This window comes from Ranitomeya imitator, chromosome 2 (genome assembly GCF_032444005.1).
Source record: "Ranitomeya imitator isolate aRanImi1 chromosome 2, aRanImi1.pri, whole genome shotgun sequence".
Taxonomy (NCBI): domain Eukaryota; kingdom Metazoa; phylum Chordata; class Amphibia; order Anura; family Dendrobatidae; genus Ranitomeya; species Ranitomeya imitator.
The window spans coordinates 371,527,662-371,548,029 of record NC_091283.1 but is presented as its reverse complement, the minus strand read 5'-3'; the positions used below and the strand labels follow the sequence as shown (position 1 = coordinate 371,548,029).

Genomic DNA, 20,368 nt, shown 5'->3' with positions numbered 1-20,368 from the left:
TCAAAGTGCTCACCACACCTCTAGATAAGTTCCTTAGGGGGTCTACTTTCCAAAATGGTGTCATTTGTGGGGGGTTTCAATGTTTAGGCACATCAGTGGCTCTCCAAACGCAACATGGCGTCCCATCTCAATTCCTGTCAATTTTGCTTTGAAAAGTCAAACGGCGCTCCTTCCCTTCCGAGCTCTCCCATCCACCCAAACAGTGGTTTACCCCCACATATGGGGTATCAGGGTACTCAGGACAAATTGTACAACAACTTTTGGGGTCCAATTTCTTCTCTTACCCTTGGGAAAATAAAAAATTGGGGGCAAAAAGATAATTTTTGTGAAAAAATATGATTTTTTATTTTTACGGTTCTACATTATAAACTTCTGTGAAGCACTTGGTGGGTCAAAGTGCTCACCACACCTCTAGATAAGTTCCTTAGGGGGTCTACTTTCCAAAATGGTGTCACTTGTGGGGGGTTTCAATGTTTAGGCACATCAGTGGCTCTTCAAACGCAACATGACGTCCCATCTCAATTCCTGTCAATTTTGCATTGAAAAGTCAAACGGCGCTCCTTCCCTTCCGAGCTCTCCCATCCGCCCAAACAGTGGTTTACCCCCACATATGGGCTATCAGCGTACTCAGGACAAATTGTACAACAACTTTTGGGGTCCAATTTCTTCTCTTACCCTTGGGAAAATAAAAAATTGGGGGCGAAAAGATAATTTCTGTGAAAAAATATGATTTTTTATTTTTACGGTTCTACATTATAAACTTCTGTGAAGCACTTGTTGGGTCAAAGTGCTCACCACACCTCTAGATAAGTTCCTTAGGGGGTCTACTTTCCAAAATGGTGTCACTTGTGGGGGGTTTCAATGTTTAGCCACATCAGGGGCTCTCCAAACGAAACATGGCGTCCCATCTCAATTCCAGTCAATTTTGCATTGAAAAGTCAAATGGCACTCCTTCGCTTCCGAGCTCTGCCATGCGCCCAAACAGTGGTTTACCCCCACATGTGGGGTATTGGCATACTCAGGACAAATTTTACAACAATGTTTGGGGTCCATTTTCTCCTGTTACCCTTGGTAAAATAAAACAAATTGGAGCTGAATTAAATTTTTTGTGAAAAAAAGTTAAATGTTCATTTTTATTTAAACATTCAAAAAATTGCTGTGAAGCACCAGAAGGGTTAATAAACTTCTTGAATATGGTTTTGAGCACCTTGAGGGGTGTAGTTTTTAGAATGGTGTCACACTTGGGTATTTTCTATCATAAAGACCCCTCAAAATGACTTCAAATGAGATGTGGTCCCTAAAATAAAATGGTGTTGTAGAAATGAGAAATTGCTGGTCAACTTTTAACCCTTATAACTCCCTAACAAAAAAAAATTTTGGTTCCAAAATTGTGCTGATGTAAAGTAGACATGTGGGAAATGTTACTTATTAAGTATTTTGTGTGACATATCTCTGTGATTTAATTGCATAAAAATTCAAAGTTGGAAAATTGCGAAATTTTCATAATTTTCGCCAAATTTCCGTTTTTTTCACAAATAAACGCAGGTACTATCAAATAATTTTTACCATTGTCATGAAGTACAATATGTCACGAGAAAACAATGTCAGAATCACCAGGATCCATTGAAGCGTTCCAGAGTTATAACCTCATAAAGGGACAGTGGTCAGAATTGTAAAAATTGGCCCGGTCATTAACGTGCAAACCACCCTTGGGGGTAAAGGGGTTAAGGAATTTTTTATTTTTTTATTTTTTTTTTACACGTGTGGAATTTTTTTTAATTTTTTTTTTTACTTTGTCCCAGGTGGGGACATCACAGATCAGTGATCTGACAGTGTGCACGGCACTCTGTCAGATCACCGATCTGACTTGCAGCACTGCAGGCTTCACAGTGCCTGCTTTGAGCAGGCTCTGTGAAGCCACCTCCCTCTCTGCAGGACCCGGATGCCGCGGCCATCTTGGATCCGGGCTTGGAGCAGGGAGGGAGGTGAGGAGACCCTCGCAGCAACGCGATCACATTGCGTTGCTACGGGGGTCTCAGGGAAGCCCGCAGGGAGCCCCCTCCCTGCGCGATGCTTCCCTGTACCGCTGGCACACCGCGATCATCTTTGATCGCGGTGTGCCGGGGGTTAATGTGCCGGGGGAGCGCTCCGTGACCGCTCCTGGCACATAGTTCCGAATGTCAGCTGCGATAGGCAGCTGACACCCGGCCGCGATCGGCCGCGCTCCCCCCGTGAGCGCGGCCGATCGCGCTGGACGTACTATTCCGTCCTTGGGAAGTAGGGCCCACCCCACATGGACGGAATAGTACGTCCATTGGCAGAAAGGGGTTAATAAAATAAAAAACGACTGGTCACGGAAATAACTTGAATCTGACAAAAGTAATAATAAATAAAAAATCAATGAAAATGAACAAATGAAGGTCAGACATTGCTTTTCAATCATGCTTCCACAAATAAAAAAAAATAAAAATAAAACTCATGAAATAGGCCTGGACAGAAATGATGGTACTCTTAACCCCTTAACCCCCAAGGGTGTTGTGCACGTTAATGACCAGGCCAATTTTTACAATTCTGACCACTGTCCCTTTATGAGGTTATAACTCCGAAACGCTTCAACGGATCCTGGTGATTCTGACATTGTTTTCTCATGACATATTATACTTCATGATAGTGGTAAAATTTATTTGATATTACCTGCGTTTATTTGTGGAAAAAATGGAAATTTGGCAAAAATTTAGAAAATTTCGCAATTTTCCAACTTTGAATTTTTATGCCCTTAAATCACAGAGATATGTCACACAATAAACTTAAGAAGTAACATTTCCCACATGTCTACTTTACATCAGCACAATTTTGGAACCCAAATTTTTTTTGTTAGGGAGTTATAAGGGTTAAAAGTTGACCAGCAATTTCACATTTTTACAACACCATTTTTTGTTAGGGACCACATCACATCTGAAGTGACTTTGAGGGGTCTATATGATAGAAAATACCCAAGTGTGACACCATTCTAAAAACTGCACATCTCAAGGTGCTCAAAACCACATTCAAAAAGTTTATTAACCCTTCAGGTGTTTCACAGGAATTTTTGGAATGTTTCAAAAAAATGAACATTTAACTTTTTTTCACAAAAAAATTTACTTCAGCTCCTATTTGTTTTATTTTACCAAGGGTAACAGGAGAAATTGGACCCCATAAGTTGTTGCAAAATTTGTCCTGAGTACGCTGATACCCCATATGTAGGGGTAAACCACTGTTTGGGCGCATGACAGAGCTCGGAAGGGAAGGAGCGCCGTTTGACTTTTCAATGCAAAATTGACTGGAATTGAGATAGAAAGCCATGTCGCGTTTGGAGAGCCCCTGATGTGCCTAAACATTGAAACCCCCCACAAGTGACACCATTTTGGAAAGCAGACCCCCTAAGGAACTTATCTAGATGTGTTGTGAGAACGTATAAACTGTAGTGAAACACTCGGAGGTTTAAACGCCGTGAAAATAAAAATTATTTTTTTCCCCACAAAATTATTTTTTATAAAGGCACAGATGATTGGCCTCGGGGAGACCAAAACATCCAACACTGCGGAGACACCATCACGTGTTTCTCAACGCAGTGATTCCAGAACACTGCCCCCATCCCTTATGGGAAATATGCAGATGCATGAAAAGAAGCTGCGGAGACGCCATCACGTGTTTCTCGATGCAAGCAGTGAATAGCCAGGCCTTTCCCCGGGAAGGAACAACCACGGGAAGGGCAGCATCCTATGAAGGAAAACTACCTATGCCAAGCATGGTATCCATCCACAGACAGCTGTTTCGGGGTTTTGCCCCTCATCAGTGTGGAGTAGGAATCTGGCTATTAGGAGCAGTGCCTAGTAAAAAGGCTATAAAGGCACAGATGATTGGCCTCGGGGAGACCAAAACATCCAACACTGCGGAGACACCATCACGTGTTTCTCAACGCAGTGATTCCAGAACACTGCCCCCATCCTTTATGGGAAATATGCAGATGCATGTAAAGAAGCTGCGGAGACACCATCACGTGTTTCTCGACGCAAGCAGTGAATAGCCAGGCCTTTCCCCGGGAAGGGCAGCATCCTATGAAAGAAAACCACTTATGCCAAGCATGGTATCCATCCACAGACAGCTGTTTCGGGGTTTTGCCCATCATCAGTGTGGAGTAGGAATCTGGCTATTAGGAGCAGTGCCTAGTAAAAAGGCTATAAAGGCACAGATGATTGGCCTCGGGGAGAACAAAACATCCAATACTGCGGAGACACCATCACGTGTTTCTCATCGCAGTGATTCCAGAACACTGCCCCCATCCCTTATGGGAAATATGCAGATGCATGTAAAGAAGCTGCGGAGACACCATCACGTGTTTCTCGACGCAAGGCCGGGAAGGAACAACCACGGGAAGGGCAGCATCCTATGAAGGAAAACCACCTATGCCAAGCATGGTATCCATCCACAGACAGCTGTATTGGGGTTTTGCCCCTCATCAGTGTGGAGTAGGAATCTGGCTATTAGGAGCAGTGCCTAGTAAAAAGGCTATAAAGGCACAGATGATTGGCCTCGGGGAGACCAAAACATCCAACACTGCGGAGACACCATCACGTGTTTCTCAACGCAGTGATTCCAGAACACTGCCCCCATCCTTTATGGGAAATATGCAGATGCATGTAAAGAAGCTGCGGAGACACCATCACGTGTTTCTCGACGCAAGCAGTGAATAGCCAGGCCTTTCCCCGGGAAGGAACAACCACGGGAAGGGCAGCATCCTATGAAAGAAAACCACCTATGCCAAGCATGGTATCCATCCACAGACAGCTGTTTCGGGGTTTTGCCCCTCATCAGTGTGGAGTAGGAATCTGGCTATTAGGAGCAGTGCCTAGTAAAAAGGCTATAAAGGCACAGATGATTGGCCTCGGGGAGAACAAAACATCCAACACTGCGGAGACACCATCACGTGTTTCTCAACGCAGTGATTCCAGAACACTGCCCCCATCCCTTATGGGAAATATGCAGATGCATGTAAAGAAGCTGCGGAGACACCATCACGTGTTTCTCGACGCAAGCAGTGAATAGCCAGGCCTTTCCCCGGGAAGGAACAACCACGGGAAGGGCAGCATCCTATGAAGGAAAACCACCTATGCCAAGCATGGTATCCATCCACAGACAGCTGTTTCGGGGTTTTGCCCCTCATCAGTGTGGAGTAGGAATCTGGCTATTAGGAGCAGTGCCTAGTAAAAAGGCTATAAAGGCACAGATGATTGGCCTCGGGGAGACCAAAACATCCAACACTGCGGAGACACCATCACGTGTTTCTCAACGCAGTGATTCCAGAACACTGCCCCCATCCCTTATGGGAAATATGCAGATGCATGTAAAGAAGCTGCGGAGACACCATCACGTGTTTCTCGACGCAAGCAGTGATGGGGGCAGTGTTCTGGAATCACTGCGTTGAGAAACACGTGATGGTGTCTCCGCAGTGTTGGATGTTTTGGTCTCCCCGAGGCCAATCATCTGTGCCTTTATAGCCTTTTTACTAGGCACTGCTACTAATAGCCAGATTCCTACTCCACACTGATGAGGGGCAAAACCCGAAACAGCTGTCTGTGGATGGATACCATGCTTGGCATAGGTGGTTTTCCTTCATAGGATGCTGCCCTTCCCGTGGTTGTTCCTTCCCGGGGAAAGGCCTGGCTATCCACTGCTTGGATTTTTAAGATTGGCAGCCGTCACACTGAAAGACGCTTTTTATTGCAAAAAATAGTTTTTGAGAGCTATAATTTTTCCATACTTTGATCCATGGAGTCATGTGAGGTCTTGTTTTACGTGGGACGAGTTGACGTTTTTATTGGTACCATTTTCGGGCACGTGACATTTTTGATCGCTTTTAATTCCAATTTTTTTGAGATAGAATGAACAAAAACCAGCTATTCATGAATTTCTTTTGGGAGGGGACGCTTATACCGTTCCACGTTTGATAATATTGGTAAAGCAGTTTTATTCTTCGGGTCAGAACAATTACAGCAATACCTCACTTATATCATTATTTTATGTGTTGGTGCTTTTATACAATAAAAACAATTTTATATAAAAAATAATTATTTTTGCATCGCTTTATTCTGAGGACTATAACTTTTTAATTTTTTCGTTGATGACGCTGTATGGTGGCTCGTTTTTTGCAGGGCAAGATGACGTTTTCAGCTGTACCATGGTTATTTATAACCGTCTTTTTGATCACGTGTTATTTCACTTTTTGTTTGGCGGTATGATAATAAAGCGTCGTTTTTTGCTTCATTTTTTATTTTTTACAGTGTTCACTGAAGGGATTAACTAGTGGGACAGTTTTATAGGTCGGGCCGTTACGGACGATACTAAATATGTGTACTTTTATTGTTTTTTATTTAGATAAAGAAATGTATTTATTGGAACAATATTTTTTTTTCTTTATTAAGGAATTTTTTATTTTTATTTTTTACACATGTAAATATTTTTTTTCTACTTTTTTACATTGCCCCCGGGGGGGGGGGGGGACATCACTATGTAATATCAGATCGCTGATCTGACACTTTGCAGTGCACTGCGTCAGATCAGCGATCTGACAGGCAGTGCAGGGAGGCTTCCCGGCTTGAAAGCCACCTCCCTGCAGGACCCTGAAGGTCCCCCGTGCCCATTTTGGATCCAGGTCTGCAGGGAGGAGGAGGTAGGAGACCCTCGGAGCAATGCGATCACATCGCGTTGCTCCGAGGGTCTCAGGGAAGCACGCAAGGAGCCCCCTACCTGCACGATGCTTCCCTATGCTGCCAGAACGCTGTGATCATCTTTGATCGCAGTGTTCCAGGGGTTAATGTGCCAGGAGTGGTCCGTGACCGCTCCTGGCACATAGTGCCGGATGTCAGCTGCGATAGCCAGCTGACACCTGGCCGCGATCGGCCCCCTGTGAGCGCGGCCGATCCACTATGATGTACTATCCCGTCACTGGGAATTATGTCCCAGGTCACCTCGACGGGATAGTACGCCATATGGGATAAAGGGGTTAACTTAACATTTTGCTGCACAACCTTTTGAGGCAATCACTGCAATGAGGCTTCTGCACCTCTCGGCAGGTATTTTGGCCCACTCCTCAAGAGCATACTGGTCCAGTTGTCTCGTGTTTGAAGGTTGCCTTTTCCAGACAGCATGTTTCAGCTCTTTCCAAAGATGCTCATCAGTAGGATTTAGGTCAGGACTTATAGAAGGACACTTCAGAATAGTCCAATGTTTTCCTCTTAGCCATTCCTGGGTGTTTTCAGCTGTGTGTTTTGTGTCATTATCCTGTTGGAAGACCCATGGCCTGCAACTGAGACCAAGCTTTCTGACACTGGGCAGCACATTAGAATCCCTTGGTAGTCTTGAGATTTCATTGTACCCTGCACAGATTCTAGACACCCTGTGCCAGATGCGGCAAAGCAACCCCAGAACCTAACAGAGCGTCCTCCATGTTTCACAGTAGGGACATTGTCCTTTTCTTGATATGCTTCATTTTTCCGTCTGTGAACATAGAGCTGATGTGCCTTGCCAAAAAGTTCCATTTTTGTCTCATCTGTCCATAGGACATTGTCCCAGAAGCTTTCTGGGTTGTTAATATGTAGTATGGCAAATTCCAGTCTGGCTTTTTTATATTTATTTTTCAACAATGATGTCCTCCTTGATCGTCTCCCATGAAGTCCACTTTGGCTCATACAACGACAGATGGTGCGATCTGACACTGATGTTCCTTGACCCAGAAGTTCAGCTGTAATCTGTTTATAAGTTTTTCTGGGCTCTTTTGTTACCATATGTATTATCCATCTCTTTGATTTGTCATCAATTTTCCTCCTGCGGCCACGCCCAGGGAGGTTGGCTACAGTCCCATTGATCTTAAATTTCTGAATAATATGTGCAACTGTAGTCACAGGAACATCAAGCTGCTTGGAGATGGTCTCATAACTTTTACCTTTAACATGTTTGTCTATAATTTTCTTTCTAATCTCCTGAGACAACTCTTTCCTTTGCTTCCTCTGGTCCATGTTGAGTGTGATACACACCATGTCACCAAACAGCACAGTGAGTATCTGTAGCCCTATATATAGAAGGTCCACTCACTGATTCTAAGATTGTAGACACCTGTGATGCTAGTTAGTGGACACACCGCGATTTAACATTTCCTTTTGTCACAATATTTTCAGGGTACCATCATTTGTGTCCAGGCCTATTTTATGAGTTTTATTATTTTAAAATTCTGTGGATGCATGGTTGAAGAGCAATGTCTGACTTTAATTTGTTCATTTTCATAGATCTTTTATTTATTATTACTTTTGTCAGATTTAAGTTATTTCTGTGACCATTGTGGGTTTTTCTGTCATTAAATGAGAGGTACCAGCAATTTTGACCACATCTGTAGATACGGCGGTCAGTATCAACCACAGCATATAGAGGATTAAAGAAGTTATTGAAATACTATTTAAAATTTATGTTAAAAGCTGAAAAAGCAGGTGCAAGCAAGGTGACCTACAAACCTGGATCAATTACACCCGTTTTGTCAGTAGGAATGGGCCCAAATTCCGACCAACTATTGTGAGAAGCTTGTGGAAGGAGATCCCAAATGTTTGACCCAAGTCATTCAGTTTAAGGGTAATGATACCAAATACTAATGAAATATATGTAAACTTTTGACTTTGCATTAAAGGGAACCTGTCACCCCGTTTTTTGAGATTGAGATATAAATACTGTTAAATAGGGCCTGTGCTGTGCGTTACTATGGTGTATGTAGTGTACCCTGATTCCCCATGTATGCCGAGAAATACATTACCAAAGTCGGCATTTTCGCCTGTCAATCAGGCTGGTCTGGTCAGGTGGGCGTGTTCACAGCGTTCTTTTCTTCCCCAGGTTTCCGTTGGTGGCGTAGTGGTGTGCGCATGTCCAAGGTCCGGATTCCCTGTGCCCACGTGAAGACACAGCGCGCGATCTGCGCTGTCATTCCTTTCATCGGTACGGGCGGCCATCTTCCTGGGGCCGCGCGTGCGCAGATGTAGTGCTCTGCTGCACGGGGCTTCAGGAAAATGGCCGCGGGATGCCGCGCGTGCGCAGAAGAGATCGCGGCGGCCATTTTCCCAAAGCCGAGATGCAAACTCGGCTTTGGGAAAATGGCCGCCGCGATCTCTTCTGCGCACGCGCGGCATCCCGCGGCCATTTTCCTGAAGCCCCGTGCAGCAGAGCACTACATCTGCGCACGCGCGGCCCCAGGAAGATGGCCGCCCGCACCGATGAAAGGAATGACAGCGCAGATCGCGCGCTGTGTCTTCACGTGGGCACAGGGAATCCGGACCTTGGACATGCGCACACCACTACGCCACCAACGGAAACCTGGGGAAGAAAAGAACGCTGTGAACACGCCCACCTGACCAGACCAGCCTGATTGACAGGCGAAAACGCCGACTTTGGTAATGTATTTCTCGGCATACATGGGGAATCAGGGTACACTACATACACTATAGTAACGCACAGCGCAGGCCCTATTTAACAGTATTTATATCTCAATCTCAAAAAACGGGGTGACAGGTTCCCTTTAAGTAATAAAAATGCCTTAAAACATTCTCTCTCTCATTATTCTGGCATTTGGCAAATAATAATTATGGTAATCCTAATTAACCTTAAATGGGAAATGTTTATTCTGATTTCTTGTCAGAAAATGAGAAAAACCTGCATATGTGTCCTTTTATATATTGTATGTAAACTTTTACGTTTTCTAATCATTCCATTTAGATTCCCATTTAGTTTTCCTGATTAACCCAATAAAGATGGATATAGACAGAGACAAGATGGCGGAGAGGATATTACACCTCACCCTAGAGATCCTCTTCCGGCTTACTGGAGAGGTGAGAGATTCTGACGACGTCACATTACATAATTCTTTTCTATGGGAATAACAGAATAACAGATGGACTGAACTGGAGAGGTGAGGACTCTGGAAATGTCTGTAGTGAGATTTATTACTGTGTCTCTTCATAACCAGGATTACACAGTATTGAAGAAAACCTCTAGTGAGAGCTGTCAGGCTCAGGGAAGACCCCTGAGCCCAATCACTGGGCCTCCACCTCACCCCCTGATACATGAGGACATCAATGATCAGAAGATCCTAGAACTCGCCTACAAGATGATTGAGCTGCTGACTGGAGAGGTGACACTGCTGGGAATGCTGGGACATTATACAGTAACACTATGAAGGGATCTGGATATGACTATCATTGTGTGTCTCAGGTTCCTATAAGGTTTCAGGACATCACCATCTATTTTTCCATGGAGGAGTGGGAGTATTTAGAAGGACACAAAGATCTGTACAAGGACGTCATTATGGAGGTTCCCCAGCTCCTCACATCACCAGGTAATAGACAATATACATACGGTGTATAATTATCTATGTAAAGAATGAATTAAGTCCCAGTATGTGGTTTCTCCAGTTCTATCCAGTAAGAAGTCAACACCAGAGAGATGTCCACATCCTCTTCATCCACAGGACTGTAAACAAGAAAATCCCAATGTTCCTCAGGATCATCAGGTAGATGGAGAGAAGGTCTCATGAGATCTCCCCTATGATGTGTAGACGGCTGTGAAGGTCTTGTGCTCAGTCTTGTTTTATCCACCAGTATTGTATGTTTTATACTTGTGTAATGAGAACGGTGAAGATAGGACTTTTACAATATTTGTTTCAGGGTGAAGATCTGACCTACATTAATGCTACAGAGACATATGTGAGGGGTGATGGGCGGTGTAAAGAGGAGATTCCTACAGATAACAGCACAGGTGAGTAGGAACCACTAAATGCTTTTGCCATTTTGTGTTAGTCGTTATGAGCTCACTTTTGTCAAAATACTGAATAAAAATGGATGAAAATATGATATTGTTACAGAGAATAAAATAAGAATGTAAAGCTACAGCTTAAACATGGCGATAAGGGAAAGAAGAGCATTTTGTAGATAAGTCCATTGGACTTTCTTTTTCATTATTCTCATTAGTTATCAAGCTATAATATGTTTTAAAAAGGGCCTAATTTAAAAGTTTGAATAAAATACAATATTAAAAAGTCCTTTCGAAAACATTGCGTGATCTCTTCTGGCTTAGATCATATCTTAAGTTATGACAACCGGGTTACCTTAAAAACTAATAACAATCACTGGAAACATCACAATGTCCTAGAGGCTTAACTGAAGATTTCTCCATTACAACCATGCAAAATTGTTATAGCAGCTATTATTGTAGATTCGATCAGTTAAAGCAGTTACCGGTAATAGTCTTTTTGCACAATATCTCTCAGCAATCTTGACTAATTTGGGGACCACAAAACGGCGGTTCTTCATTGCACGATTTAAGGTACCGTCACACTAAGCGACGCTGCAGCGATACCGACAACGATCCGGATCGCTGCAGCGTCGCTGTTTGGTCGCTGGAGAGCTGTCACACAGACCGCTCTCCAGCGACCAACGATGCCGGTAACCAGGGTGAACATCGGGTTACTAGGCGCAGGGCCGCGCTTAGTAACCCGATGTTTACCCTGGTTACCATCGTTAAAGTAAAAAAACAAACACTACATACTTACCTACCGCTGTCTGTCCTCGGCGCTCTGCTTCTCTGGTCTGGCTGTGAGCACAGCGGCCGGAAAGCATAGCGGTGACGTCACCGCTCTGCTTTCCGGCTGCCCGGCGCTCACAGCCAGACCAGAGAAGCAGAGCGCCGAGGACAGACAGCGGTAGGTAAGTATGTAGTGTTTGTTTTTTTACTTTAACGATGGTAACCAGGGTTAACATCGGGTTACTAAGCGCGGCCCTGCGCTTAGTAACCCGATGTTTACCCTGGTTACCAGCGAAGACATCGCTGAATCGGTGTCACACACACCGATTCAGCGATGTCAGCGGGAGAGCCAGCGACGAAATAAAGTTCTGGCCTTTCTTCCCCAACCAGCGACATCACAGCAGGGGCCTGATCACTGCTGCCTGTCACACTGGACGATATCGCTAGCGAGGACGCTGCAACGTCACGGATCGCTAGCGATATCGTCTAGTGTGACGGTACCTTTAGACTGCATGGTAGGGGATTCTTTAAACTCTAAATCTGAGATTAACCCCTTATTGACATCGGACATATTAGTACGCCGATATCAGTATCCCATCTTTGATGTGGGCTCACATCTTTCCGGGGACATGTTAGCTGTTTTGAACAGCTGACATGTGCCCGCAGTAGCCGTGGGTGGAATCGCGATCCACCCGAGGCTATTAACTAGTTAAACTCTAAGAGCGGCATTTAAATCGCGTTTCCAGCCATCTGGCCGGACATACACGTACACGTATCGGTGACCCCCTTGACATGATCGGGGCTAATCGGTGCATAGGCATGACAACCCAGAGGTCTCCTTGAGACCTCTATGTTGGTCAATGCCGGATTGCTATGAGCGCCACCCAGTGGTCGGACCTCATAGCAACTCCGCAATTCATTTACATAGAGGCGATCTGAACATCGCCTATCAAGTTGTGCCAGCTCTAGTCTCCTATGGAGACTATTGAAGCATGGCAAAAGTAAAAAAAAAATGATTTTAAAAAGTAAAAGTTTAAATCGCCCCCCTTTTACCCCATTCAAAATAAAATAAAATAAAAAAATCAAACCTACACATATTTGGTATCGCCGCGTTCAGAATCGCGTGATCTATTAATAAAAAAAAAAAGGATTAACCTGATTGCTAAACGGCGTAGCGATAAAAAAAAGTTAAAACACCAGAATTACTTTTTTTGGTCACCGTAATAATGGGCAATCAAAAGAACATATCTGCACCAAAATGGTATTGTAAAAAACGTCAGCTCGGCATGCAAAAAATAAGCCCTCACCCAACCCGAGATCGTGACAAATGGAGATGCTACGGGTATTCGAAAATTGCACTTTTTTTTTTATTATTTTTATTTTTTTTAGCAAAGTTTGGAATTTGTTTTCACCTCTTAGATAAAAAAGAACCTAGATATGTTTGGTGTCTATGAACTCGTAATGACCCGGAGAATCATAATGACAGGTCAGTTTTAGCATTTAGTGAATCTAGCAAAAATACCAAACAAAAAACAAGTGTGGGATTGCACTATTTTTGCAATTTCACCGCACTTGGAATTTTTTTCCTGCTTTTCTAGTACACGACATGGTAAAACCAATGGTGTCGTTGAAAAGTACAACTCATCCCACAAAAAATAAGCCCTCACATGGCCATATTGATGGAAAAATAAAAAAGTTATGGCTCTGGGAAGGAGGGGAGCAAAAATCGAAAAAAGCTCCGGTCATGAAGGGGTTAAATGCACCCCAGTGTCACATGGATATCCTGTGTTGTGCCAGTAAAACTATGGTCTTTGGAAATATGTACCGTATATACTCGAGTATAAGCTTACCCGAGTATAAGCCGACCCCCCTAATTTTGCCACAAAAAACTGGGAAAACTTATGGTGGAAAATGCAGCAGCTTCTGGTGAATTTCAAAAATAAAAATGGATGCTCCATACCGTTCATTATGGCCCCATAGCTGTGCCATATAGTGCTCTGCACCGTTCATTATTCCCCCATAGATGTACCATAGAAAGGTGTGCCATATAGTGCTCTGCACCGTTCATTATTGCCCCATAGCTGTGCCATATAGTGCTCTGCACAGTTCATTATTGCCCCATAACTGTGCCATATAGTGCTCTGCACTGTTCATTATTGCCCCATAGCTGTGCCATATAGTGCTCTGCACCATTCATTATTGCACCATAGCTGTGCCATATAGTGCTCTGCACCGTTCATTATTGCCCCATAGCTGTGCCATATAGTGCTCTGCACCGTTCATTATTGCACCATAGCTGTGCCATATAGTGCTCTGCACCGTTCATTATTGCACCATAGCTGTGCCATATAGTGCTCTGCACCGTTAATTTTTGCCCCATAGATGCTCCATATAAAGCTCTGCCATTGCTGCTGCTGCTGCAATAATAAAAAAAAAAAATGCCATACTCACCTCTCTTGCTTGCAGCTCCCGGCGTCTCGTCCCGACGTCTCTCTGCACTGACTGATCAGGCAGAGGGCGCCGCGCACACTATATGCGTCATCGCGCCCTCTGACCTGCACAGTCAGTGCGGAGAGACGCCGGGAAGACAGAGCGGCGCCTGGCGTGTGGAGCGCGGACAGGTGAATATAAAAAACTCACCTAGTCCCGGCGCTCCTGACGCTGCCCCTGCCTGTCACACTGTCTCCGGGTACCGCAGCTCTTCCTGTCAGCGGTCACTGGCACCACTCAGAGGAATGAATATGTGGCTCCACCTCTATGGGAGTGGAGTCCATATTAATTTCTTTAATGAGCGGTCCCACGTGACCGCTGAACAGGGGAAGAGCTGTGGCACCCGGAGACAGTGTGACAGGCAGGGGCAGCGTCAGGAGCGCCGGGACTAGGTGAGTATGCCTCAGCACCCTCACCCGCTGACCCTGCCGCCCACCTGTTATGATCCGGTGACCTTGGAGCCGCATGAAACTTTGTCTGGAGTAGGTGGAACCTGTACTGACCGCAAATCCTGAACAGACACCGCAACTAGAAGTAGCCGTGGGGTGTGCCTAACAAACCCTAGACACCTCGACACAGCCGGAGGACTAAATACCCCTATAGATGGAAATAGGAATTCTACCTTGCCTCAGAGCAGAACCCCAAAGGATAGGCAGCCCCCCACAAATATTGACTGTGAGAAGGAGAGGAAAGACACACGCAGGCAGAAAACAGGATTTAGCAAAAGAGGCCACTCTAGCTAAAAAGGAAAGGATAGGACAGAATACTAAGTGGTCAGTATTAAAACCCTTCCAAAAATATCCGCAGCAGATAATACAAAAAATTCCACCATCTAACTAAAGACGTGGAACGTATATCTGCAACTCCTGAGAATCCAACAAGACTGAGAAAATACTGACACAATCTAAGCTGGACAAGAAAAAACAAATGAATAGCACTGAATTATCAAGCACACAGCCTGTGTGCCACAGAGACAAAACCAGACACTTATCTTTGCTGATTTGGCAGCAAGGCAGGAGGAACCAGACAGAGGTCTAAAACCTCCCAACAACCATGGACAACTGGCAAGGACTAATGAATCCTGCAAACCTAAATACCCCAGTCAGAATTGCAATCAGCAGGTACACCTGACCAGGACTGCAATCCAGGGACAACTGCATTACCACCTACAACCACCGGAGGGAGCCCAAAAGCAGAATTCACAACACCACCGTGACTCGAGTATAAGCCGAGAGGGGCACTTTCAGCCCAAAAATTTGGGCTGAAAATCTCGGCTTATACTCGAGTATATACGGTAGATCTGATAAATGTAATTGCTTTAATATTGTTAGTAAGCCTGTCACTTCTCTGTTACTGGAATATGGAATATTTTCAGACATTTTCATACACATAAATTAAGCATGTGTTATGGAATGTTTAAAGAGGACTTTCACGAGCATTTAACATATAAGATATCTCGTGATAAATGTGCTGAAGAGCAGAATAAAACAATAAAGGGAATCTGTCATCCGGTTTTGATCCTGATATCACATCTGCATTCTCTACTGCTTCTCTGTTATCTGTTTTTCCTACCACTGCGTTCTCCAGTTATACTGACAACTCACTATTCTACTCATGTGTAGTCTCTCTTGTGCCCACTTCTCACGGCCTCTAACTCTTATTTTACGGTGCTAGCACCCTAACTATCTATCCACACTTCCTAACCTACACTGCTTTCACAGTTCAGGTGTGCAGAAACGCAATCCTCCTTTCTCCGCTCATTTCGTAACCTATGCTAAAAACTCAGCCAATAGGCGTGCGGACTGCGGGGATAATGATTAGTGATTTGGCCCTTGTGACCGCCGCAGCGTCACTCACTAATCCCACTCAGGCCTCCTAGTCTGCAAAGGGCACCTCCTTCAGATGTAATATGGCATACACAGAAATCCTATATAATAACCAGAGAACAGAACTAACTAGCAACAGGCAGATTGATGTGATCAGAATCTCCTCCTAAACTAGGGGGCAGCTTGTGCGTACATACAAGGCAGGACAGACACAGACAGACTGACTGACCTCTGACCCAGGATGCCCCTGAAGGGTCATCGGAGGGAACTGCAGAGGCCCTATCCCGATTCAACCGGCTTTTTACACCGTATCTCTATCACTCCCCAAAAGTACGTCTCCTCATGGGTGAATTCACACACTCATGCACTCTTCAGTCATATGCTAGACATATCACAAGACATGTAACAGAGATAGCATCACATAAAATCGACCAATCCAATATGCCTTTCAAATATGACATGGATATTCTATGGTTCTTTGCCAAACAATATGGGCGGCTTTGTAGACAGATCTGACTATAACATACCTAGAAGCTCAGCTGCAGATTATGAGACAGATGGAGACACAGAGAGATTTTGTAAGAAGCTAATGGTTCTTACCTTTCCGCGGATTGTCTGTGTGTCCTTGATCTCAGGTCTGCGATGTGCCGGGCATCAGATATTTGGTGATCTGCCGTTGTGGCTGCCCACCCAGGGACGCCAAAATGTTAGGGTGCTCTGCAAGTCAGACCCTCAGGGATATTGGATGGCTGCCAGATGTGTCAGTTCTCCGGAGAAATGATGGACAGAGACAGACGTGAATCTGTTTCAGAAGCCATAAAGGACAGAACTGTGGACAGGTGATCCTTACATATGAGGTCATTTGGGTTTAGACACGTAAGGGGCTAATGTCCTAAGTCTCATCTCTTGATTAGCTTTTTACCTCTCTCAGCAATTCTAATTGGTAACCAATAGTCAGCCGAATGACTTAGCATAGCCAGGCATGTCTGGACATATTCAGAGACATATGTATGAATTATGAGAACACATTAAGGTGGTCCCTGATTTCCCTATCACTATGTAATCTGATCGCTGGACAGATACTTCACTGGAATCAGGGTATCATTTTGTATACTGAGTGCAGCAGTTGTGATAGAGTTACAGTTTTTTCTGCTGCAGATCTAGCAACACTCAGAATGTTGTACATTTCATATTGACAGAAAGCTACCAGTTGGTGTTGGGGACATAGTTGGACCAGGAGGCACGAGACATCTGGTCTTGTAGTGATAATCTCCTTTCAATAAAACACTGAAATTATGTAAACAGAAACACACAGCATAGTGAGTGACACATCGCTGGAATCAGAGTTTCTGCCCCTACATAATGCAGCTCTCAACTTACTTCTGACAGATTTCCTTTAACAGAGATTCTTCCCTGGGGATGCTGACTTTTTCCTCTGTATGACATTGTCCAATCATAAGCAGGCACCATCATAATACAGAGAGGAAAAAGGAAACACCTAGAGAGAATTTCAGAACAGACTTTTTCGATGTTATATGGTAAGAGTGATGTGTCTAACCTTAGGGTGCTTTCACATTGCATTCAGGCACCCGTTCAGTGGATCCATTGGGGCTTATGTCTAAACTACCCATAAAATGGGATTAAGGCATGTGCGCCAAGGGGGCCATAGACTATAATTGTGCCGGCAGAGGGAATGTGTGCTCAGTTGTGCATCATTTTCGGGTATGTACGCCTATTGGAGATGGATTCTCAGACTCGGTCTACTACGTCTGAGTGTCTGCCTCCAGTAGGTGTAAACACAAGAAAATTATGCACCACAGAGCGCACTGAACAGATGAAGATGACAGCTGGTATATATAATACGAGGGGCAATTTATTAGGAAATTGTTATTATTATTAGGAAATGTTCTAGAAAGAGACTTTCCAGGCTTGGGATGAAAGCGACATACATGAATCCTCATGTGGACCGCACGCTGTCACGATTCTCCGATGCTGACGGTGAGAGCGTTTGGTCACATAGTGATTTCACAGTTTGATTCCAAACCTGGACAACCTGTTTAATAACAGAGTTCGCAACAACACATGACATTAGACATTTTATTATGAGTCTGTGCTTGTGTATTTTTCAGTTTGTATGGAAATTATTTTTATAGAAATATAAAATGTCAAATAAATATTTAGATTATACATAAATGAAAATAATCTTTTATTCTCGGCAGGTGATTGTTTCAGAAGCGTAAGCGGATCTATAATCCCTTCAAATTTTAACGCAGACAATCCTGGAATCGCACAAAATGCTTACGAAGAGTGGGCAGTTATCCCAGATATACCATCAGCTCTTCACAGCAAAGATCTATCACCTGTTCCTTTTCAACATGTCCTATCTTTTGATTCATTACAGACTGATAAGAAAAATAAGGGAAAGGATGTTGAGCATGAAAGATCTCACAAAGAAGATAATCCAATAGCTTGTGTTCAATGTGAAAAATGTTATGAAAATGTATCAAATCTTGTTAAACATGAGAAAGATCACACAGAAGAAAATGGATTTTCTTGTTCAGAATGTCTTACATGGAAACCAAATCTTTTTGAGCATCAAAAACCTCACACGGGTGAGAGGCCATATTCATGTTCTGAATGCAGGAAATGTTTTATAGAGAAATCACACCTTATAACACATGAGAGAAGTCACACAGTGGAGAAATTGTTCTCATGTTCAGAATGTGGATCATGTTTTAACCGTCAATCAAAACTTATTAGGCACGTGCGAAGTCACAGTGGGGAGAAGCCATTTTCATGCTTAGAATGTGGGAAATGTTTTTCTCAGAAATCAACTCTTGTTGACCATCAAAAAACTCACACTGGGGAGAAGCCATTTTCTTGTTCAGAATGTGGGAAATGTTGGAAAAAGAAATCCGATCTTGTTATACATCAGAGAGTTCATACTGGAGAGAAGCCATTCTCATGCGCAGAATGTGGAAAGTGTTTTAACCAAAAATCTCATCTTGCTATACATCGGAAAAGTCACACAGGAGAAAAGCCATTTTCATGTTTAAAATGTGGGAAAAGTTTCTCTCAGAGATCAAAAGTAATTGTCCATCAAAAAACTCACACAGAGGAAAAGCCTTTTTTCTGTTCAGAATGTGGGAAATATTTCAAACATAAGTATAGTCTTGCTACACATCAGAGAATTCACACAGGGGAAAAGCCATTTACATGTGCAGAATGTGGAAAGTGTTTTAAACGAAAATCAGTGCTTGATATGCATCAGACAAGTCACACAGGAGAGAAGCCTTTTTCATGCTCAGAATGTAGGAAAAGTTTTTCTCGGAAATCATATCTTGTGGATCATCAAAAAACTCATACAGGAGAGAAGCCATTTCCATGCTCAGAATGTGGGAAATGTTTTTCTCGGAAATCAAATCTTGTTGATCATCAAAAAATTCACACAGGTGAGAAGCCTTTTCCATGTTTAGAATGTGGGAAATTGTTTCAACAGAAGTCCGGACTTATAACACATCTGAAAATTCACACAGGGGAAAAGCCATTCTCATGTGCAGAATGCGGGAAGTGTTTTAACCAAAAATCATATCTTGCTAAGCATCAGAGAAGTCACAGTGGGGAGAAGCCATTTTCATGCTTACAATGTGGGAAATGTTTTTCTCAAAAATCAAATCTTGCTGACCATCAAAAAACTCACACAGGGGAGAAGCCATTTTCATGTTTAGATTGTGGGAAATGTTGTAAAAAGAAGTCGGACCTCATTATACATCAGAGAATTCACACAGGGGAGAAGCCATACTCATGCACAGAATGTGGGAAATATTTTGCTCGAAAGTCAAATCTTGTTGATCATCAAAAAACTCACACAAGGGAGAGATCATTTTACTGTTGAGCATACAGGAAATGTTTAAAAGACAAGTATGGCCTTGTTACACATGTGAAAGGTGTTTTAACTAAAAATTAGTTCATGCTAGGCATCAGCAAATTCAAACAAGAGAAGCAAGCTAGCCTATGTTTTAAAAATGTAGTACAACAAATATGTGAAAATTATCATTTCCACTAACCAAACAAAGAATACACATAAAATCTCTGCACATTTGTAAAATATATTAAAGAGTTATTCTCAAGTTGTGTCTTGAGCAGCACACAACTTTCTTTTATTTCTTGCTGGTGGGATGGGCACTCTTCCTTCAGTGATAATTCTGGTCAGTTTCCTTCTGCAGAGTTTCTGCTACCATGACAACTCAAAGGGAACCTGTCACCTGTTTTGGCCGCTATAAAATGCGGCCACTGCCTTTCAGGGCTTATCTACAGCATTCTATAATGCTGTAGATAAGCCCCTGGTCTGACCTGCGAGTGAAGAAAAATAAGTTATATTATATTCATCCGGGGGGTGGTCCAGTCCAATGGGTGTCGCAGGTCTGGGTCCACCGCCTCCCATATTCTTGCGACGACGC

At 43.6% G+C, this 20,368-nt stretch overlaps 1 protein-coding gene across 1 annotated transcript in view; it reads left to right on the top strand.

The window, feature by feature from the left end:
• The window catches only part of LOC138663941 (zinc finger protein 271-like), a 44,491-nt gene extending 24,432 nt beyond the window's left edge, over positions 1-20,059 (top strand). The window contains exons 2-7 of the mRNA XM_069750315.1: positions 9,790-9,902; positions 10,040-10,204; positions 10,285-10,408; positions 10,485-10,582; positions 10,737-10,827; positions 18,128-20,059. Of these exons, the coding sequence (XP_069606416.1) occupies positions 9,825-9,902; positions 10,040-10,204; positions 10,285-10,408; positions 10,485-10,582; positions 10,737-10,827; positions 18,128-19,803 (2,232 nt within the window). The 5' untranslated portion in view covers positions 9,790-9,824 and the 3' untranslated portion in view covers positions 19,804-20,059. The remainder of the gene's footprint in view (positions 1-9,789; positions 9,903-10,039; positions 10,205-10,284; positions 10,409-10,484; positions 10,583-10,736; positions 10,828-18,127) is intronic.
• Positions 20,060-20,368: the final 309 nt, after the last annotated feature.